A 23,575-nucleotide genomic window follows, 5' to 3' on the forward strand; every position below is an offset into this window, starting at 1 on the left:
CGCCCTACCTGCTGTGCTATTGCTCCAGCCCCCCTTTGACCCAGTTTTATTTTTCTTCAGAGTATTTAGAAACTGATGAGACATTCTGAATCAACTGGCTTACTCTCTTCTTTATTACAAGTTAGTTAGGGTGCTAAGAGAAAAGAATTTTTGTTGTGTCCATTTCTGAGCTTTTAGTGTCTAGACAGTGTCTCACAGGTCCCAGACAATGGCTCACTGGCTTAAAACATCTGCTACCAATCAAAGGTCATACATATTGGGGCTAGAGCTGTACAGTGTGTAGGGCGCTTGCCTTGCATGCAGACAACCTAAGCTTAACCTGCAGCATCCCATATGGTCCTCTGAGCACAGAGCCAGGAACCCCTGAGTATCGGTGGATGTGGCCCCCCAAAAAAGATAAAAAACAAATTGATTTTAAAATTTAAATTTATTTTTTCAAACCCTGGAGCCACCTCATGCACTGAAGTGATAATAACAATCCCAGATCTGTGTGATGTTCCTGGAGAAGGGCTTGTCCAGCACCCCAGAGACTGCCACGATCTGTAACAGACCCCTCTGGGGAGCCTCAGTGAGAAGAGGCCCAGAATATGGCTTGGGGCCCGCAGGGAAGTGCCCGGGCAAGTATGACACCCTGAGCTTGGTGGCTGGTCCTTCCTTGCAGAGACACTTACTGCCTGCCCCATGGGGCTACCCAGCAAGGAGGCCAGGGTGGAGAACAGTATGTTCACAGATGACCATGATCATTTCCTGAACAGTCACTCATTCTATGTAGTCCTCACACAACCCTGAGGAAGGAGCTATTCCCCTTCTGATACAGGAAACCAGGTCTTAAGATAGACAATCTGCCTGAGTCCCACAGTACACAGGGAACAAGGATGTGAACAAAATCAGTTTAAACTCAACAAACTTAAACCAGATCTCAAACTACTTGTGCTCAAGAGTGAGTTTTTAACTTTCCAAACCGTTGTAGGTCAACAATTTCATAAATTACAAAAGTGTCACTATAACATCAAATAGTTCTCAAAGTTTCTAAATGCCTGACCTGTGAATTTTTACCCTCACCTTATCATAACTATTCTGGTCCACAGACCTTCATTTGAATAGCATTCTGGCAAGGCTACAGATTCTCATCCAGCTGAATATTCAAATCTAGAATTTCCATTAGTACCAAAGTTCAAGAGCTGGTATGACTATTCAAGAATAGGGGTGCAGGTGCATGCCTTTCAAGCACAAGAACCCAAGTTCAATTCCTAGCACTACACAGTCCCTCAAGTTCTAGAGGTCCACAAACATGGCTGGGGCATGGAACCATCTCATCCAGTGACTGTCGGGCTGCAAGCAGTGCCCCCAAAACCCAGAGCACTGCTTGAGAAGTGTCCCCCTCCTTTACGCTCCCTTCTCCACCCCGCATCCCTGCCCAATTACCAACATTCAGCTAACAACCCCTCTCCCTGGAAAATCTCTAAATAAAACGTGAGTGGCCTGAGGAAACAGCTCGACAGCTAAGGGCCCCTGACCTGCAAACACAGGGTCTGTAGTTAATCCCTGGTGCCACCTCATTACCTGAGCATCTGAGCTGACAGTGCTACTGGCTGTACTCCCTGGCACCACAAGCCATTTCTGGGTGTGCTCAGCCAGCAATGGGTGAGTACCATAACTAAGACATGACCACCCAAAGGGAACCACACATACGAGAAAACGGTCCATGTACCACAGTGGCCACCGTGTGTGACCCTGGCAAGCCCCCGGAATACTATAGGGGCTCCTGGCGAGCACTAGCATGTGCTCAGACACCACGATGAAAGGCATGAAAGGAGCACAGCCCTCGGGAAGCACAGCCCTGCGCGCATATGAGCCCCAGTGAGAGCAACAACCGAGAGCAGGGGGAAATAAACAGCTAAAATAAAGAATGGATGAGAAGGTATACACTCTTCTATGACAACTTTTTCATGGCCTTTCCCAGTTCCAGTAGTCTAAACCAAAGAACTGACCCCCTTCTTTGATCATCACACAGCACCTCCAAGGGTGCAGGGGTGGGCCTGGGCCCAATTCTACGGCTCAGACACAGCACAGGGGCAATGCATCAGCAGCTCAGGCAGAAAGGAAGGCCTGGAACAGAGCTCTAGGTGCTCCAACCCGCTGGGCTATCTTTAAATCACACCCAGCCACTAGAGTGATGAGTCCTAACACTTTCTTTTTCCTCCCTGTCTGCGCTGGGAAATATGTGGACCCCATTCATCATACGTGAAGCACAATAAGCAGGGATAATGATCTGACTTGTGACTTGAGTTACTTACAATTCTGTCAAGTGAGTCTGAGAAAAAGCATTTTCTTGGATAGACATTATAGCATTGTTGTTCAAATCTCTGAAATGAAGAGAAATAACAGTACCAGTCATCATTTCTATAATTAAGTTATGTAAACACTTTAAATGGTCATGAAAACCTCTACTAAATAGCCAAGATTATTTATATGCTGAGCAAAATGGATGCAAAATACTTACAGATGCTCAAGGGATTCAAGGCCAATGAATGCTTTCTTTGTAATTGACTTAATCTGATTTCCTTGTAAGTTTCTGAAACACAAACAAGGTCTTTCTAATAAGGGTCCCCAGTAAAATTAAACTTAAACATTTACCTATATAAGAAGTGAAAATTAGCTTAATGTGCATTTTTTGAGAGCTTCAAAGCTTTATTATTAACCAATGTAAATAACAGAACAGAGGCTTCTATTAAAATGCTGGCACTCAACAGGGACCTGACAACTACCACCCTCGGATACACTGGGAGTTTCTATGTGCAAAAATTGTATTCTCTTCCAAGTTTCTCCCTTGCAAAAGAGTATCAGGTCTACAAAAATCTGACAAAAACTTTGGGGAAATTTTCATGGGAGCAGATATAAATTCTTAGTTAAGAGAACCCATTCTTGCTAGATACATATCCATAAATCTCACAAGAATAGATAGATTACTGATCCAACTCTGGTTTCTCAGTGCATTTCCTTCCCGTAAATATAAATTCTGGTTCCAGAAATAACTTAAGTACACCACCTCACATAAAAAAAAAAAAAAAGAAACCCTACAAATTAAAAACCAAAGGAAAAAATGGTAATAATATTTCATCATTTAGTGAAAACAGAAGGCTTAGACTTTCCAGTCACTGTTAAATAGACATAATCCAGGCCCATTTACAATGGATTCATGAAAATAAACTCTCGTAGATATGCAAGTATTATAAATACATACAATTTAGTGAGGCTTGTGAGTCCAGCAAAGGCTTCACTAGCATCTTCTATAGCCCAAGAAATTTCATTGTTTCTTAAGTTTCTACAAAAATGACCAGAAAAGAGAGGTTAGGTTAGTCACATCACCACTACACCACTGGCAGCATCTGGGATGGCTGTACACATGCCGATCCTGACCCTTGCTTTATCTATCTCTTGGCATTTTTCATTTCTTGTAGTGCCGAGAAGTGAACCCAGGACCTCACTCTTCTTTTAAGAACAGCAATAAACATGAAAGAACTGAATCTCATAAGCTAGTAACTAATCTGACTTGATAAATAAAGCTACTTCCTAGAAGTATTCATTTTCCTCTAGTAAATAAACTCTATGTGTGCTAGCATATTAGAAAGTATAGTCATGGTCCCGTTTAAAAAAAAAAAAGCAGAAGATGCAATAGACAAGGCTTAGAAATCTGATTTCAGATTAATGGGATTTCTGGGTGACCCAAGCCTTCCCCGGGGCCCTTAAACTTGAAAGGACTGACAAACAGTAACTAACATCAATACAGATTTTGACAGCTCTGCTGTGACTGAACATATCCCCCAGAGGTGAGAATGATATGCCCAAGCGATCATAGCATCACTCTGTTTTCTTTAAAAGGAAAAGTATAGATCTTTTAAAATCCTTTGATCCATTCTCAGAGGAAATGCAACTGCACCACATCATGCCCTGATGGAAAAATATCGGTGGAAGAAATTCAATCATTTCTGCTTCCGTAAGTCGTCTCATAAAACTTTATGTGCTATAAAACATGCAAAGTTGTATGATTAACAGGACACTGGAAATCATTCTTCCGGCCCAGTTCTTCTTACGTGAAGCGTAAAACTAAAAAAGCTCATTTTATTTTACTGGGCAATAAACATTCTAACACTCAACAGCTCAACTCTTGAGATCACTGCCCCGCCTCTACAGCACAGTATACACGGAAGTCACTTACCACGTCCAGGAGGAAGTGCTTCTACTCTGATAAGAGCAACGGGCTAAAGAGTCAGAATTTCTCATATCAGTTCCTAACTCTGCCTTCACTGTCTCTGTGGCATTAGGCAAGCATTTACTTTTGCAATAACTTTCCTGGCTGAAGCATTAAAATAATCAGTCAGTTACTAAAAAGCCTATTTACCATCCCTTGACTTGCCAAAAGGTTGCAGCCGAAGTAAATTCTGAGCAGGCACTAAGTCCATTTTACCTGTGATATTGTAGAAAGTGAGGAGGGGGTCACTTCTGGTTTTCCAAGACTAAATCTGAAGATTGCCTCATTATTACAACAATATTTGAAACCACACCAACACTGCATTTATATGAGCCTTCTCTGAACTGCCAAGCTCACATTCTCATTGCCCATTTGGCTGCAGGTCCCAGAGCTCTTCTCTGAGACCATACACCAACTCTGACCCAGATGAGCAGAGTGTGTCTTCTACTAGAAACATTACCAATCTGTAATTTCTACTAATATCATTCTTTTTCCTTATTCTGAACTATGTTTGACATTACTCATTAAAATACTTTTATACTTTTTCATCCAATAAAATCATGCTCCATGATTAGGGTAAACATTCCATTTAAAGAACTACAGATGTCTGTTAAAACTGTCTATGGAATCATCTAATCCTAGGTCCTCCTGTCCCTGACTGCAGAGATGGAGAAAATACTCCCAGGAAAGAAGTGTGTCCCTTCACCTGAAATAAGTAGGGGGAAATGTTCATAAGCTTTACCATCAAACTTACTAAAACTATGTGATGTTTTGTTTTGGGCACAGCAGTGGTACTTAGTAGTTATTCCTGGCTCTGTGCTTAGGGCAAGGGCGGGGGAGGGGGGGCAGGGGTGTTGCTTTCAGTGGGGCTTAGAAGATCACAAGGTGCTGGAACCAAAGTGGGGAGGGCCACATGCAAAGCAAGTGCTTAACCCCCTGAACTATCTCTCCAGCTCCCAAACTATGTGACTTTACTAATTTATTAACTTATTTGGTTTTCACACCCAACAGTGCTCAGGGTTTACTCCTGACTCTGTGCTCAAAGATCACCCCTGACAGTGCTCAGGACACCATATGGAATGCAGGGATGGAACCCAGGTTCGCCGTGAACAAGGCCAAGTGATCTACCCATTTGTACTGTCTCTGCAGCCCCCACAAATTTAAACAAAATAATTTTAATTTCTTTGAACCTCAGCCTCTCAATGCAGGAAGGTGCAGTAAATAACATAGTATCAAAAACACCAGGCACATGAAAGAGTATACACATTAAGCTTTGCTTTTGGTTGGTGGGGGGCATACCCAAGTAGCATTCAAGGGCTCTTCCTGGCATGACGCCTGGAAGTCGCTCCCAGCACTGCCTGGGGAACCATGTAGTATCAAACCTAAATTTTTGGCTAGCAAAATATGCACTCAAACTCCCTCTCTGGCCCCAGGTAATAAGAATTTTTTCTGTCCAAAATTATGTAATAAATTATTAACAGTTAATATGTCTCCTGAGGTCTCCTGCTGGAGTCACTGCCATTACACGTCCTCCACGGCCTTCTGGATGAGAGGTGGCTGTTGTGGTACACTGTTCTAGTCAGAGAAACAAGAAAATGTGCATGTGTACGTGCGTAGGAAGCCAGAGATGTAGGTACAGGGGGCTAGGGATCAAACTGGACCTCACGCATGCCTGGTATGTACTCTACCACTGAGCCACATCCTCAAAATGTGTATTTTTGAGACTTGCTCTTTTAAGCCCATGAACACGGATTTTCTCCCTTGAACACGGATTTTCAAAAAATATTTTGTCTGTTTTTGTGCCTGTCTTTTACTACTCTAGAGAAGCCTGTGTTCTCTCTCAAACATGTACTACTACTCCCTTTCTCTCCCCTCACATCTAAGTTTCAATAAAAACTTTCTTGCTTCACACAAAAAAAAAGTGTACATTTGAGACTAACAATTGTGTTCAAAAAAAGATGTTTTGCTGTTTAACTCAGAATTCAAGTACTAGCTGAAGTGGCTAGAAATATGGGGATAAAAACAAGGACATAAGAAACAAAGTAATGACATAGGTAAGTTTGTAGGGTTTTGTGTTATGTTTTATTGCTTTAAAAAATAATAAACTATACTTACAACGTCTGAAGATTGGAAAGAAACCTAAATACACCATCAGCAATGTGAGTGATTCTGTTATCCCCTAAATTCAACCTCTCCAGTAAACTCAGACCCACAAAGGCAGATTCATCTAGGCGGGTCAACTGGTTATAAGACAAATCACTAAAAACAGAGAACAAGAAAAGTGAAAAATTATTTTAGTTTAACTTCCATATTCTTTGTTTCTTGGGGTTTTCTTTTGATTTGGGGGACAAAACTGATAGGGCTCATGTGTTCATGTTCTGGGGACCACGTAACACCAGGGATCAAACCCAGGCCAGCTATATGCAAAGTGAGCACTCAGGGCACTGAGCTAACTCTAAGCCCTAACAGAGAAAGTTCACATTCTTATTCTAGCTACATGATACATGCGGAGCATCCAACATACTTATAGTAGAGGGATGTTAGAGCTCAGGGATCAAACCAAGGTCTGCCATAAGCAAGGCAAGTTAAACCCTGTACTCTCTCAGGCCCCAACATTGGCACTTTTGACAGGACCTGGGAATGGTTCATTCTAACATGCTCTGCTCTCACAGCTTCGACTGAAATTCCAGCCACACTTACAGTTCTGATAGTCTTTGGCAGAACTCCCATGCATCAGGGCTGATTCTTTCAACTGCATTCTGGCTCACATAGAGTTGCTGTAACATTCGCAAACCATACAGCCACCCCTTGTTCACTTCTGTAAGGTTATTATGTTCTAATTCTCTGAGAATTAGAGAAAAGAGAAAATATGTTTCAAAACAAGGCACTGCAATGAAGCGATTCCAAAAATCCTGATTATGTCTTGCTCAAAGCAGCATCTATCTCTGCTCAACCCAAGTAAGCCAACAAATTCTGTTCAATAAATGTTTATATCTGACTTAAAATGTAGTGCCTTGAAGCTGTTATGACTGTTCAAAACAGGAGACCAAATAAAAATCCCAGAGTTATGCTATATCACTTCTACATAAATTCTGATACTTCTCACCAGTCCAAACATTAAGGAAATATGAACTTTCTACGTAAAATGTTTTAAAAAGTATAACCAAAATACCATTTAATAAAGCTTAAAGAGTTTTCTGTACAATTATTTCACATCAGAAAACAGAAAAAGAACTAGTGCTCCTCTGAATAATTAAAGCAGTAATTAAACCTAATTGTCTGGCACTGAAGCGTACGCATCACACACTTTTCCTACTGATTTTTACTGTAGTTTCTAGTACTTACAATTCTTCCATGTTGTCCAACCCAAAAAAAGCTCCATCCTTAAGCTGGCTTATTCCATTCCGTTGCATTTTCAAAGATTTTAAGGAGTCAAGTCCTTGGAATGTCAGACCTTCAACAACTTTAATCCTGTTTCTTTTCAGTTCCCTTAACAAAAAGTTTTATGGTTAGTAATGTTTGTTGATTTGCTTCAATAAAATTTTAAAAGACACTGTAAGTAAAACAGAAGATCTCATTATCAAATTAGTCACTCACAAGAACTGAAGGTGAGGTAGCTTGAAGATCTTGGGTGGAATCATGCTAATTCTATTCCGGTTCAACTTGACCACTAACAAGGAACTTGATAAATTATCAAAGCAACCAGGTTCTAAGATGGTTATCCTATTATTACTCAAATTTCTAAAAAAGAAAAAGTAAAATATATGAAGTCACAAATCATGTAACTGCTCTTCATTCGACTGTATCATGAGGATAGGGCCAGAGAGACAGTGTAGCAGACGGTGCACTTATCCTGCTCTGACCTGGGTTAGACCCCTGGCACTCCTAGAAGTAAGTCCTGAACACCGTGCTAGAAGTCCTGAACAGAGCTGGGTATAGACCAAAACAAAACAAAACAACTAGAGTACCTACTTTATTTGGATCATGAAACTAAGTGGAAATGCGTTTTATAAAAACATACACTGTGTATTTTATATATATGAGCATATATATGTGCATATGCTAATGATCATAATTATTACATAGGGCAAGGTCACTCAAAAATCACAATAACAGAATGAGAGAGATAGTATGGCAGGCAGGGTTCTTGCTCTGCACACAGCTAACCCAGGTTCAATCCCTGGAATCCCATATGGTTTCCCAAATCCCTACCAGGAGTGACCCCTCCCTCCCCCAAGCACAGAGCCAAGAGTAAGCCCCGAGCACCGCTGAGTATAAGCACTGTAGCACTGTGCTCCCATTGTTCATCGATTTGCTCAAGCAGGCACTAGTAACGTTTTCATTGTGAGACTTGTTATTACTGTTTTTGGCATATCAAATATGTCACAGATAGCTTGCCAGGCTTTGCCGTGCAGGCGGGATACTCTTGGTAGCTTGCCGGGTTCTCTAAGAGGGGCGAAAAAAAAAATCGAACCCAGGTCGGTTGCGTGTAAGGCAAACGCCCTAACCGCTGTGCTATCACTACCAGCCCACTGGGTATAGACTGTCACTGTCACTGTCCTCCCGTTATTCATCATTTGCTCGAGCGGGCCCAGTAACATTGTGAGACTTGTTACTGCGTTTGGCATAGCGAATACATCCTGGGTAGCTTGCCAGGCTTTGCCGTGCGGGCGAGATACTCTCGATAGCTTGCTGGACTCTGCAAGAGGGGCGGAAAAATCGAACCTGGGTTGGTTGCAAGCAAGGCAAACGCCCTACCCGCTGTGCTATCGCTCTAGCCCACTGGGTATAGACAATAAATAAATAAATAAAATAACATGGATTACTGAATATAAAGCATGTATTTAAAGTAAATTTGGTTTAAACTCTATGTTACTCACAGGTATTTAAGCTGCATTCGAGGAAATGAAGATGTCTTGATTTCTGATATTATATTTGTACTGAGGTCTAAACTCTCAAGAGCAGTATAAAATTGGAACGCCTCTGCATTTATTTCTGAAATTGTATTATGAACTCTACAAAAGAAAGATTATATTGAAGCACAATTCCCAGTGACCTATCCCAGGACACAAGTACATTAAATAATTAGGATCAACAATAAAGGCTACATCAATACAGAACTACGTAACCTTATTATTTAAATAAATCTTAACATCATTATTTACTTACAATGACAGTTGAGTAATATTAAGGGTTGCTTCTCCAAAATACGGAATTTCTGTCAGCTCGTTGTGATTCATTTTTCTAGATAGAGAAAACAGATTTCATGGTTCAATTGGGGGAAATGAGAGAGAGTTAGTCCTGAAGTTCTGACTTCTGTCTAATACATATTCCTAAAAGATGTCAAATTTTTTAAAAATACCTATGATTTAGAATGGGCTGTAGCGATAGCACAGTGGGTAGGGCGTTCGCCTTACAAGCGGCCAACATGGCCGACCCGAGTTCGATTCCTCCGCCCCTCTCGGAGAGCCCGGCAAGCTACTGAGAGTATTCGATATGCCAGACACAGTAACAACAAAGTCTCCAATGGAGATGTTACTGGGCCCGCTCGAGCAAATCGACGATCAACGGGAGGGCCTTTACCTTTACCTTTATGATTTAGAATGAATTAAACAAAGGTACAAGATGGCTTAATTACAAATGTTTTTCATAGCTTGTATCTTCAACTGTTACCATTAGAAATATTAATAAGCATTTTTCACATTTGTTCATTTCAGTGGGGGAACCACACCTGGCTGTGCGCAGTGCTTATTCCCAGCTTTATACTCAGGAATCACCCTTGGCAGTGCTCAGGAGAAAACAGTCTCAGCCTTAGCTCCTGTACTATCTCTCTGGCCCACATTAAATATTTTTAATCCCAACAAGACCCTGTGAAAAGTTTTATTTACAAGACCTAATACAAATTCTTCTCAAACAAAGAACAATCCAACCAGATCTTTACATGTATGTTTATAATAAAACATTAGTGAATCAAGTTATATATATTATTCAAAGTTAGGGAGGGTTGCTTCAGACCACATATTAAAATTAATCTGCCCATTCAGAGATTAAACCTATAATTAATTTTATAGCACAGATCTTTTTAAAGCAAACTGTCTCTAATGTTTCAGTAAGCAAATCTAACACAACATGTTTCAATAACCTGGTTTCAATCATCAGATAGCACTGTAGCACTGTCCTCCCGTTGCTCATCAATTTGCTCACGCGGGCACCAGTAACATCTCACAACAAATTGTGAGACTCGTTACTGTTTTTGGCATATCAAAGCATATCAAAAACGTCAGGGGTAGCTTGCCAGGCTTTGCCATGCAGGCGAGATACTCTTGGTAGCTTGTTGGGCTCTCCGAGAGGGGCAGAGGAATCAAACCTGGGTCGGCCACATGCAAGGCAAGCGCCCTACCTGCTGTGCTATCGCTCCAGCCCCAATCATCAGATAACTACAGCAAAATAAAATCCAGAATAGCAATTGTAAGTAACAGGCCTCCAAGACACCAACCCAAAGGAATAAAGAACAGGCAATGAAAGGTTCTGCCAATGCAGCCTCGTCAGGCTTTTTCTCAGGGCCTGCTCTCCACTAATGAGGGCAATGGTTCTGATATCAAAAGCACTCAATATGGGAAAGGAAAGGAGAGAATGCAGGGACAATGACAGGACAAAAAAATTACCAAGCTAGCTAGAAATGAAAAACAGGGAGGAAATTTGAGGACCTTAGAGGGTGTTTAACATAACGACAAACAGGCCTAGAATATCTCAATAGTTATACATCTGCACCATCATGATATGACATTAACGAAGAAAAACTTCATTTTTTTCTACTTCAGTTAAGTAGAAAATTTAATTACAGTGATTCATTTCAGATGCTGGCTAAAACTTTGGCAAAACCAAACAAATAAACAATGATTCTGAAGTGGGGAGAGATCTTAATTTTGGTCCCAGAAAGTATATTTCTACACAGTTTGCTTAAAAGCACTAACCCAATGGGAAAATTCCTTGATTCTGTGATAGGAACAATATTAAAGAGTTAAGATAATTTTGGGGGTTTTCTTTGGGGGGAGAGGGGTGGCTTGGACCACATCCAGCAGTGCTCAGGGCTTACTCCTAGCTCTGTGTTCAGGGATCATTCCTGGCAGTCTCAGTGGACCATACAGGGTGCCAGGAATCAAATCACGGATAGTTATAAGGAAAACACTCTGGCAAGCAAGAGATAAGATTTTTAAGCAATTAAAATAACTTAAAACTTTACCTTCCATTTTTAATCATATTCTTAAAAAATTAAGCATAAAAAATAATGTTCTCATTCATACTTCATTGAAATCACTTTTAGAAATATAACTTTAAGTAAATAAAAAGAACTTACACTTCTTGTAACGTCTGAGATTCCAAGCTGATGTTCCAATAAGACAACCAGTTATAACTCAAATCCCTAAAGAAGAAGAAAATACCATTCTGAGTGCAGTGTTAGGAAACAGACTTAAAAAAGGAAAATATAAAAACTAACCTAAAAAAGGAATACCATAAACCCTATCAAATACAATTTACGGCATAGACCAAAAAAAGTTTTTAAAAGATGAGTAAACACTATTTGCAGAGGACATGAGACTGTACTTAGAAAATCCTAAAATCTCTACAAAAAAGCTCCTAAAAACAATAAATTTGTATAACAGAGTGGCAGGTTACGAAAACAAAACCCAAAAGTTCATGACTTTCCTATATGCAAATAATGAAGGAGAAAAAGAGGTATTGTTAAAAATCCTGTTCCTCAAAACTTAACTACCTCAGAATCAGCTTAATTAAAGAGGAAAAGGACTAGGACCAAGAAAACTACAAAATGCTACTTCAAGAAATAAAAGAGGACACAAGGAAATAGAGACGCATCCCCTGCTCATGGATTGGGTGAATTAACATGGTCAAAATAGCAGTACTCTCCCAAAGCATTATACAGATTCAACACAATCCCTATAAGGATAAAATTTTTAAAGAACTAGATCCCTCCTGAAATTCATACAGAACAGTAACCCCTCAACAAATAGCTAAAGCAATCCTTGGGAAAAAGAAGAAGGGGGGCATAACCTTCCCCAACTCCAAACTGTACTATGAAGCAAAGCAATATTAATTAAAACAACATGATATTGGAAGAAAGACAGTCCTGCAAACCAATGGAATAGAGCTGAATATGCTGGCACACACTCTCATATATGTGATCAGTTAATCTTTGATAAAGGAGCAAGAAATACGAAGCAGAGCGACGAAAGCCTCTTCAATAAGTGGAGCAAGAAAAACCTCTTCAACAAGTGGAGCTGGGAAAACTGGACAGCTACATGCAAAACATCAAAAAAATGAACTCAAACCTCTAACACAAGGCACAAAAGTCAAATAAAAATGGATTAAAGACCTCAATATCAGACCTGACTCCATAAGATGCATGGAAGAAAATGTAGGCAGAACTTTCATTGACACTGAAATTAATGGCATCTTCAAAGATGCAACACCACTGGCCAAGAAAATGGAAGCAACGATAAAAACAAATGGGACTACATTAAACTAAGAAGTTCTGCATCTCGACCACAACACCCAAAAGGAGAGAGAGAACACAGGGGATTGCCCTGCCACAGAGGCAGGGGGGATGGGGGGATGGGGGTGGGAGGGATATTATCCATGGTGGTGGAAAATGGGCACTGGTGGAGGGATGGGTATCTGATCATTGTATAATTGAAACCAAAGCACAAAAAATTGTAAATCTACAACTTTAAAAAAAATAAAATAAAATAAAGGGGAAAAAAAAAAAAAAAAGAAGTTCTGCATCTCAAAAGAGTGACCAAGATAGGATGACAGTCCACAGAATGAGAAATATTATTTACTCAATACCCATCTGACAAGGGGTTAATATCCAAGATATATAAGGCACTGGCAAAACATCACAAGAAAACAAAAAATCCAACCCTATCAAAAATGGGGAGAAGAAATGAACAGAAACCTCCTCAAAGAAGAAATACAAATGGCCAAAAGGCACAAGAAAAAACATTCTATATCACTAATAATCAGGGATATGCAAATCAACACAACAATGAGGTTTCACACCAGAGACTGACACACATCCAAAAGAACAAGAACAACCAGTGCTGGCATGGATGTGGGGAGAAAGGAAATCTCATTCATTGTTGGTGGAAATGTTGACTTGTCCAGTCTTTTTGGAAAACAATATGGTCACTCCTCAGAAAAATTAGAAATTGAGCTTCCATATGATCCAGCAATAGCACTTCTAGAAATATACTCTGGGAGCTCAAAATCACAGCAGAAATGCCATCTGCACCTCTATATTCATTGTCGTACTATTCACAATAGCCAGAAACTAGAAACAATCTGAACGCCTGAAAACAGATGACTGGATATAGAAACTAAGGTAGATCTACACAATGGAATACTAAGTGGTCACCAGGTAAAACGAAGTTATGAAATTTGCTTACAAATGGATGGATATGGAGAATGAAATGAATCATGCTGAATTAAATGAAACAAAAAGGAGAGAGACAGACACAGAGTGACTGCACTCATCTGCGGGATATATATATATTTTTTAAAGTAATATGAAACTAACAGCCATGGTCAACTGAAACAGGTCCACAGATGGTAGTTTGCCACAAAGGTGGGGGGAGGTGGGAGGAGAAAGGCAATTAGGCAATTAGGAGAGAGAAGGAAGGGACCACTGTAACAATGATAGCTGGAAATCATCACTGGACAAGAACTGAGTGCTGAAAGTAGGTAAAGGGAAATGCATAATAATCTGTCAGTACCTGTTTTGCAAGCCATAATGCCCAGAAAGAAGGAAGGAGGGAGGAAGAAAGAGAGAGAGAATGGGAGGGAGGGATGGAAGGAGGTAGGGAGAGGAAAGAAAAAGAGGGGAGGAAGTGCCTGCCATTGAAGTATGGTGGGACAGTGTGAGGGATGGGGTGGTAGTGGGAGGGAAACTAGGGACATTGGTGGTAGGAAACGCACACTGGTGAAGGAATGGGTATTGGAACATTCTATGACTGAAACCCAATGATAAACAACTTTCTAACTGTGTATCTCATAGTGATTCAATTAAAAAAAATTTAAAGTAAAAAATTTTGTTAATTTCAAAATAGCTATTTTACTGTTCCATTTGAGACGTCTTTCAATGCATACACATTCACTGGGCTCAATCAGCAAAGTCCAAAAGGTTTCCCAACTGTGTCCATTTAGTCAATTTCTCCCTCCAATAACAACAAAGGAAATGAAATCACTTCCTAAGCACCCCTCCCATAGTTTTATACAGTAAATTTTTAACAGTTTTTATAGATCATTCCATAGCAAGATTATAAAGAGTCTCTTCAATCCATTCAGTGATATATTCCATACACTTTCAAAATAAGTACTTTTAAATATAACCAACATACACTATATTACACTGTGTAGCACTGCACTGTCCTCCCATTGTTCATTGATTTGCTCGAGCAGGCATCAGTAACGTCTCCACTGTGAGACTTGTTACTGTTTTTGGCATATCAAATATGCCTCGGGGAGCTTGTCAGGTTCTGCTGTGCAAACAGTGCAAGCGGGATGCTCTCGGTAGCTTGCCAGGCTCTCCAAGAGGGATGGAGGAATCGAACCAGGGTCAGTGGCATGCAAGGCAAATGCCCTACCCACTATGCTATTCCTCCATCCCTCTCAGAGCCGAGCAAGCTACTGAGAGTATATAACACTATGAATGTGAATTTGAATTTATAATTTAAAATTTCAAAATTCAAGACTGTAAGAATCATTGTTTTGTGTGGGTTTTTTGGCTTTTTGGGTCACATCCAGCGATGCACAGGGGTTACTCCTAGCTCATGCATTCAGGAAGTACTCCTGGCAGTGCTCAGGGGACCATATGGGGTGCTGGGAATCGAACCTGGGTCAGCAGCATACAAGGCAAGCACCCTACCCACTGTGCTATGGCTCCAGCCCCGAGACTGTGAAAATCATTATTAGAACTTGACAGCAACCTGGCTTCAGGGAAGGAAATATGCTGTAGTTGATGATGATGGTGGGGTGGGGCTTAACCCTTAAGTACAAAGACACGATTCTTTTCATTTTCTATGTTTTAACTTCCTATGTCTAACACAACTTAATGAAGCTAAATACATTTTTTTTTTGGTTTGGGGGCCACACCCAGTGTTGCTAAAGGCTTACTCCTGGCTCTGTACTCAGGAATCACTCCTGGTGGGACTCAGGAGACCAAAGGAGGTACCCAGGATCAACCCATCAGCAGCGCGCGAGGCAAGCACCCTACCTGCTGTACTATAGCTTCAGCCCCTGAAGCAAATAGTTTTCTATAGCCTTCTCTTTTCTAGCACAGAAAGAGGCCAAGATGACTTATTTGTCAATCCAAAACCACACAGGTAATAAGGAAGCCATGAATTTGAAATTCCATCTCACTTCTAGCAAGGAGTTTATTGTCTACAGTAGGGATCTCACTGAAATTAGCCAGGAGTCTAAATATTTAAATAGGCTAAAAAACATTCACTTTGATGCTTCCTGGCATCTTTACAAGGGTGAGGTGGAATCCAGCCCACACAAACTGTCTACCAAAAGATATAAATCACAAAATGGCCAGCAATAGGGAGGGACTCACCACCACAACACTACCAATGACTTCATCTTGCAGCACCACACTGCTCAGTGACAGGTGCATGAGGACTTTCAAGATGTCTCAAGCACAACTGAACAATGTGTTCTCAGCTAGATTCTCTGTTCATCTGTATAATCTTTAAATATTTGTTTATATAGTATAACTAAATGAGGGTAAAAATCAATTTTCCCCAACTGTCTAATTATATTTTTTAATTTAAATTTATTTATTTATTTATTTATTTATTTTTTAATAGTGAGGCACCATGAGGTACAGTTGTAGACTTACACATTTTTGTGCTTGGGTTTCAATTATACAATGATCAAACACCCATCCCTCCACCAGTGCGCATTTCCCACCACCTCAGATCCCAGCATCCCCTCCCCCCCCAGCCCCTATCCCACCCTGCCTCTGTGGCAGGGCATTTCCCTCTCTCTCTCCTTTTGAGTGCCATGGTCAGCAAAAGAGGCACTGAGTGGCAATCATGCTTGGTCGACAGTCTACCCTCAGCATGCTCTCCCATCATGGGCGGATCCTCCCAACACCCTTCATTTGGTGTTCCCTTCTCTTTCTGAGCTCCCCCTTCCCCTAACATGTGTGGTTGTCCTCCGGGTCATTGAGTAAAATTTCTGGTACTAATCTCTGCCATACTTGGGTGTTAGTTTCCTATTTTGTTACTTTATGTTCCCCAGATGAATGCAATCTTTCTATGTCTATCCCTTTCTTTCTGAGTCATTTCGCTTAACATGATACTTTCCATGTAGTACCACTTGTATGTAAACTTCATGACTTCGTCTTTCCTAACAGCTACATAGTACTCCATTGTGTAAATGTGCCAGAGTTTCTTCAACCAGTCATCTGTTCTCGGGCACTCAGGTTTTTTCCAGATTCTGGCTATTGTAAAGAGTGCTGCAATAAACAGACAATTACAGATGTCACTTCGGCTATACTTTTTTGCCTCTCTGGGATATATTCCCAGGAGTGGTATTGCTGGGTCAAATGGGAGCTCAATTTCTAGTTTTTTGAGAATCATCCATACTGCTTTCCAGAAGGGCTGAACCAGTCGGCATTCCCACCAACAGTGAAGGAGAGTCCCTTTCTCACCACATCCGCGCCAGCACCGGTTGCTTTTGTTCTTGTGGATATGGGCCAGTCTCTGTGGTGTGAGGTGATACCTCATTGTGGTTTTGATCTGCATCTCCCTGATGATTAATGATGTGGAACATTTTCTCATGTGTCTTTTAGCCATTCGGATTTCTTCTTTGTCAAAGTTTCTATTCATTTCATCTCCCCATTTTTTGATGGGGTTGAATGTTCTCTTTTTCTGGAGTTGAACCAGTATTTTGTATATCCTTGAAATTAACCCCTTATCAGATGTGTAGCTGGCGAATATCCTTTCCCATTCAGTTGACTGTCTTTGTATTTTGTTCACTGTTTCTTTTGAGGTGCAGAATAGAAATAGTATCAGCCATCTTTTCAGACCATGATGCACTGAGGATAGAAGTGAATCACACACAGACACGGAGAACCAAATCAAACACCTGGAAATTAAACAACTCGATGCTGAACAATAATGGGTCAGGAACGAAGTCAAGGACGAAATCAAAAGATACCTGGAAACAAATGAGAATGAAGACACGAGCTACCAGAACCTATGGGATGCAGCGAAAGCTGTATTAAGGGGAAAATTTATAGCTCTGCAAGCATATCTTAGGTCTGTAGAAATGGTGCACATAAACAACTTGACCTCACAGCTCAAGTCCTTAGAAAAGGATCAACAGAAAGAACCTAAATCAGGAAGAAGGAAAGAGATCATAAAACTTAGAGCAGAAATCAATGACATGGAAACCAAAGAAACAATCCGAAAGATCAATGAAACCAAGAGCTGGTACTTCGAGAGAATAAACAAGATAGATAAACCACTCGCAACACTCACAAAGAAACAGAGAGAGAGAACCCTAATAAACCGAATCAGAAATGAGAAGGGGGATATCACAACAGAAACCAAAGAAATCCAAAAGATCATCAGAGACTACTTTGAAAGTCTGTATGCCACGAACCAAGAGAACCTAGAAGAAATGGACAAATTCCTGGACTCCTATAAGCTCCCAAAGCTGAATCAAGAAGACCTGGAGTATCTGAATAGACCTATTAACATCAACAAAATAGAAACTGCAATCAAAAGCCTTCCCAAAAACAAAAGCCCGGGCCCAGATGGATTCACTAGCGAATTTTTCCAAACATTTAAAGAGGACCTGCTGCCAGTCCTTCTCAAGCTCTTTCAGGAAACTGAAAAAACGGAAACTCTCCCAAACAGTTTCTATGAAGCCCATATCTCTCTAATACCAAAAGGAAACAAAGATATCACAAGAAAAGAAAACTACAGGCCGATATCCCTGATGAACACCGATGCGAAGATTCTCAACAAAATACTAGCAAATAGAATTCAACTACTCATCAAAAAGATCATACACCATGACCAAGTAGGATTCATCCCGGGGATGCAAGGCTGGTTTAACACTAGGAAATCAATCAACATGATCCACCACATCAACAAAAGAAAAGATAAAAATCATATGATAATATCAATAATTATATTTTTATCTTGGGTGGCCACATGGTGGTGCCCAGGTGCCATGACGTACCAGGGATCAAACTCCAGCTTTCTGCATGTAAAGCACACACTCCAGGGGCCAGAGCAATAGCACAGCAGGAAGGGTGTTTGCCTTGCACGCAGCCAACCTGAGTTCTAATTCTCAGCAACCCATATGGTCCCCCGCCAAGCACTGCCAGGAGTAATTCCTGAATGCAGAGCTAGAAGTAACCCCTGAGCATTGGTGGGTGTGACCCATAAAAGAAAAAAAAAAGCACACACTCCAATCCTATGAACTATCTCCCAGATTCTCCTCAACAGCATAAAAGCCAAGATAACCAAGATACCCAGAGTATGCATGAATAAAGGGGCATGCTGGGAAACGAGATGAGAGCATAAATTTATTCCACATCAAAATCTTAATATTCAGGGACCAGAGCAACAGTACAGTGGGAATGGTGCTTGTCTTGCATGCCGACAAGCCAGGTTCAATCCCTGGAACCTGTATGGCCCCTGAGCCCCACCAGGAAACACTGAGGACTGCTGGGTATGCCCCCCCCCAAAAAAAAAAAAAAACCAAAAAAGTCTGCTAAAAATCTTATATTCATATATTTTCTCCCAATTCAACTTACTACTTAAGAGCAAACAGTTTCACAGAAATGAAAGGAGTATATTTTGTGGTGCTTCATCTCCAGGAGAAACGTAGCTCTGCTAACTGAGTCGAGCTATTCACAACCTGCCCCCAACCAGCATACTAATAAACAGAGAACTAACATTTGCACAGCAAGGTAGCATGGGTATGATTTCATTCTCATTCTATGCTTACTGAAATTTAAACGCCCATTCCCACCCCAGCTTTACAGATTAAGGGCTTTCATTTCATTACAACAAAGCTCATCATGTCTTTTAAGACCTTATTCTTCTGGCAGCAAAACTCAACTGTATTTATCCCGAGAGTTCACTCATAAACTGTAAATGATGACCAGATAATCACTCTTAAAAACATTATTAAAGAAATCACAAGCAATCAAATAAAACTCAATTTATATATGGTAAAAACCACTCTGTATTTGATATCAGTGAAAACTGTCCAGTGTCTCTACTAAGATGGAGCCTTTTTTTTTTTAAAGAACTTCTCTATCTTTGAAGAACTTCAAGGCTTTTTAATGGAACACAAGAAATTCTTGAAAGACTTTGAAGCCACTCAAGAATAAGGCTGTCTTCAAGCTTTGTACTTTAAAAGAGCCTCACAGATCACCAGAATTGCACATATAAACTTTCCATACCTTTCTGTAATAAATCCACATTGAATGGAATTTTAAAAAAGTGAGGACACCAAAGTAAGCAGAAACACATTCGCAAAGGTGCACCACCGTAGAATACAATCAGTGGCAGTCTTGTCATTTGTCAAAACACCAGGTAAAGGGAAGAAAAATCACCATTCAACTGTGTCAACAGAGAAAGCACCTGACAAGATCCAACATCCACTTCCGATACAAAACATCTTGGTAAAAAAAGATGGAAAGAACATACCTCAACCCACTAAAGGTCATGAAGTCCAAGCCATAAAATGGCAAGTACATGTGAGCCTCTTCTCAGCAACCATTCCCCCCTCATACCCATAACACCACAACCAGATGTGTTTGGGCACCACACCTAGAGTGGGAGCACCTCAGTCCGATGTGACAAAGGCAATGGGAGAGGAAAACCAAACATAATAAAGGCCATAAAAGATAAACCCACAGGAACATAATGGGGGGAAAAAATGAAGCCTCCTTATTCTTTTTGTAGGGGGGCAGCAGAGCAATAACCAAGTGGTGTTTGGGAGCAACTCGTGGCTCTGTGCTCAGGTGTCACTCCTGACCATTCTCCAGGTACCATGGGATACAGGAGAAGGAACTTGGGCCACCCATATGCCCAAAGTATATGCCCAAGCCCATTAAACTCTCCCCAGCCCCGAAACTAAAAACTTTTCTTCTAAAGTCAAGTATAAAATAAAACATGAGACCCATTGCTACTATGATTTATTTTATTTTTTTTTTTAACACATCTAGCTGTGCTCAGGGCTTACTATTCCTGACAGGGTTCAGGGACTGGATCCAGAACAGCCTTACTTGCTGTACTATATCTCTAGTCCAATTATGAAAAATAATATGACACCAATAAAAGAAGCAGAGTACTGTTAAATGTAGTGCTGGCCCTGTTAAAAGAAGACACAAAGAAATGGAAAGTGAGGCCCAGAGGAAGAGGGCAGGGACTGGGCAGCTGCCCTGAAGAGTATGACCACACTGAAATCTTCATGACATCCGCACCCGGCCCAGTGCAGGAGCTTCTGCTCTCTGACCCAGTGGCTCTGAGATCCAGGGCATCAAGCAGCAGGAGGAGGGGAATACCACAGCTGCAGAGTGCAAAGTCGGCAAGCACATGTGAAACACATGCATGACACATGTGCCAACAGTGTCAACCCTGGTGAGCCCACACATGCACCCAACCAAAGGACTGCACTTGGAGCCCTGCAACCTGAGGTGTGACTCCTGGTGAGCACAGGCAAGAAGACAGGTATCCGTGGTTACCCATCACATCACAGCAGCCACGGATAAACAGGAGCAGCCGCAACTGGGAGGGATGGAGCTATACTAGAGCACTCAAACTGCACATGTGAGGATCTGGATTTGATCCTGGGCACAAGCAAAAATAAATCAGCAAGGGAAAGGAGTTAATGTTATGGTTAATAATACTGTTGACCTGAGCAATCCTTTTTGTTTTTTTAGAGACATATATACTACACAGTTTTCCAAAACTATAAACTTAAATTCAATATCGACTCCATTATTTTCCTTCACTAGAAATCTAAATTCACAGTAAATTAGCTTTCCTTTATACTTAAATTTCAATCTGGAATTTAACCATAGCACATGTGCATATGGGAGTGGAGATACATTCTTAGTCCCATAAGCATGCCTTTCCAACTTCACTGTTAAAAGGTTAAGAATTTTAATCATTCTTTAAAGTCTCTTATTATTCCCCCAAGGGCCAATCATTAATTAAACTTAGTTTGCATAATTTACTATTAGTTTGTGTGGGGATTTATTTTTCAACTAAAACTCCTAAGATGGAGAACTGTCTTAGAAGATGCCCTCCGCTTGTAATATCTCTAAAATATACTTAATTGAAAGCTTAATCAATATAACTAAAGTCTAGTTTTATGTAGCACTGTAGCAATGTCCTCCCAGTGTTCATCGATTTGCTCGAGCGGGCACCAGTAACGTCTAGACTTGTTGTTACTGTTTTTGGCATATCGAATACATCATGGAGAGTTTGCTGTGTGGGCGAGATATTCTCCGCAGTTTGCTGGGCTCTCCAGGAGGGCGGAGGAATCGAACCCAGGTGGGCAGCGGGCAAGGCAAAACGCCTTGCCCACTGTGCTATTTCTCCAGCCCAAAGTCTAGTTTTATAACATTTAAAATTAATCTTTATTTTTGAACACTACTATATCTGAAAGTTTATGGACATTATGATTGGAGATTAAGTCTCAGGAAAGCCCTTATTTTAGTACTGTAAACTCAGCTCCCACTCATGCTAATCTACAGGGATAGAGCTGTAATAAATGATGAATTATTAAAGTTCCTGATATCATGAGGAGCCAGAGGTGCCATTAATGTGGTCTTTAGTACCATCAGGGTGTAAATAATTTATAGGTTGTACACGTAAATGACACCACAACAGTTTGAGGATGAGAATCAAGCTCTGCGAGCTAATAGCGAAGCACTGCAGTCACGGGGGTGCAGAGGGTTTCTTCCGCCCAGTCCCATATGAATACCACTGAGTCACTGTCATCTTTTTTAAGAATATGCACCCAGAGGCCAACTACGACCCTGACAATAGCAAAATAACTAATAAAAGTGATACACCAATGCTTCACCTATTTAGCCAGCATAAATGGAATAGAAACCCCAATAGCCCAATGGAAATCATCTAGAATAATTTAGTTAGAAAAGGAACAGAATCAATTATAGTATTGTGATTTATCATGCTAATGATTGAGTATTCCTGGAATAAAATAAAAACAGGAATTCCAAAACAACTCCTAAGAGTCTCCTTTTAGGTTTGTTTCTCATTTACCACCAACAGCTTAAAATCAAATGACTTTTTGATATAAAGAAACACAGAAAAGGAATAAATGGTCAAAAGGAGCAAAACTGAGATTCTTGTCCACATAATTAAGCTTCCCTGGTGGTGGAGTGGTTGGGGGGAGATGCCTGTGGAACACTGCTGGGGGGAAGTGGGCATTCTGGCAATGGGTGTGGTGATGTAATGATGTATACATGAAAAGTGTAGTTAACAGGATTGTAAATCCCAGTACCTCCATTTTTTTCCTCCATTTTTAAAAAGTTACTCCTTTTGGGAACCATTAGCTTTTCTATAAGAGTGCTATTAATAATTACTCATCCTAGTTCATTGTTTCTTATCAACGGTTAGAGCTGGATAAGCCGGCAGTGTTAGAGCCCTGAGTGGCTCCCTTCCAGAAAAAAATGATTTTGTAAAGCATTTTTCTTTTTGGCTGAACTTAAGATGGCTGGAGATACTGGATAAAATACCTTTGACACACACACAAAATTTTTTTATTATAGTGTGAAGCATAACGCTATTAGCTATGCATAATTTGCACTACTTACTTTTAACATGCAACACATTATTTTATATAAAAGCAAGAGATATGAATATATGCATATTCATTTCTAGAAGAGGCATGTTTAATTTTCCTTCCATGGGTTCTGAAGAATTGAAAATATTGTTTCATTGGAGAAATCAATAATAGGAAATATGAATTTTAATTACATTCAATAATTTTTTTTTCATGCCCAGTACTGGGTAAATCATTTACTTGGGTAAATCATTTAGCCTCATCTAATTCCAGTCTCCTTTACAGTTAAATGAGAATTCAAGAACCAACCCCATTAGACTGTTCATATTGAAAGAACATACATAAAATGCTAATAAACGCATGGCTGCTGAGCAAATACTAAGTTATAAAGCATCTGATATGAAATGCAATGGTCCAACACAAACTCCTTTTCCTGTTTTTAATTTTTGTTTGCTT

At 40.4% G+C, this 23,575-nt stretch overlaps 1 protein-coding gene across 1 annotated transcript in view; it reads right to left on the reverse strand.

The window, feature by feature from the left end:
- The window catches only part of LRIG2 (leucine rich repeats and immunoglobulin like domains 2), a 52,997-nt gene that overhangs the window by 17,642 nt on the left and 11,780 nt on the right, over positions 1-23,575 (reverse strand). Inside the window, exons 2-11 of the mRNA XM_056139071.1 lie at positions 11,610-11,675; positions 9,422-9,496; positions 9,133-9,267; positions 7,850-7,993; positions 7,598-7,741; positions 6,953-7,096; positions 6,368-6,511; positions 3,245-3,325; positions 2,504-2,575; positions 2,298-2,366 (exon numbers count right to left, since the gene is read on the reverse strand). Coding sequence (XP_055995046.1) covers positions 2,298-2,366; positions 2,504-2,575; positions 3,245-3,325; positions 6,368-6,511; positions 6,953-7,096; positions 7,598-7,741; positions 7,850-7,993; positions 9,133-9,267; positions 9,422-9,492 — 1,004 coding nt within the window. The 5' untranslated portion in view covers positions 9,493-9,496; positions 11,610-11,675. The remainder of the gene's footprint in view (positions 1-2,297; positions 2,367-2,503; positions 2,576-3,244; positions 3,326-6,367; positions 6,512-6,952; positions 7,097-7,597; positions 7,742-7,849; positions 7,994-9,132; positions 9,268-9,421; positions 9,497-11,609; positions 11,676-23,575) is intronic.

Source organism: Sorex fumeus, unplaced genomic scaffold (genome assembly GCF_029834395.1).
Source record: "Sorex fumeus unplaced genomic scaffold, SorFum_2.1 ptg000131l, whole genome shotgun sequence".
Taxonomy (NCBI): domain Eukaryota; kingdom Metazoa; phylum Chordata; class Mammalia; order Eulipotyphla; family Soricidae; genus Sorex; species Sorex fumeus.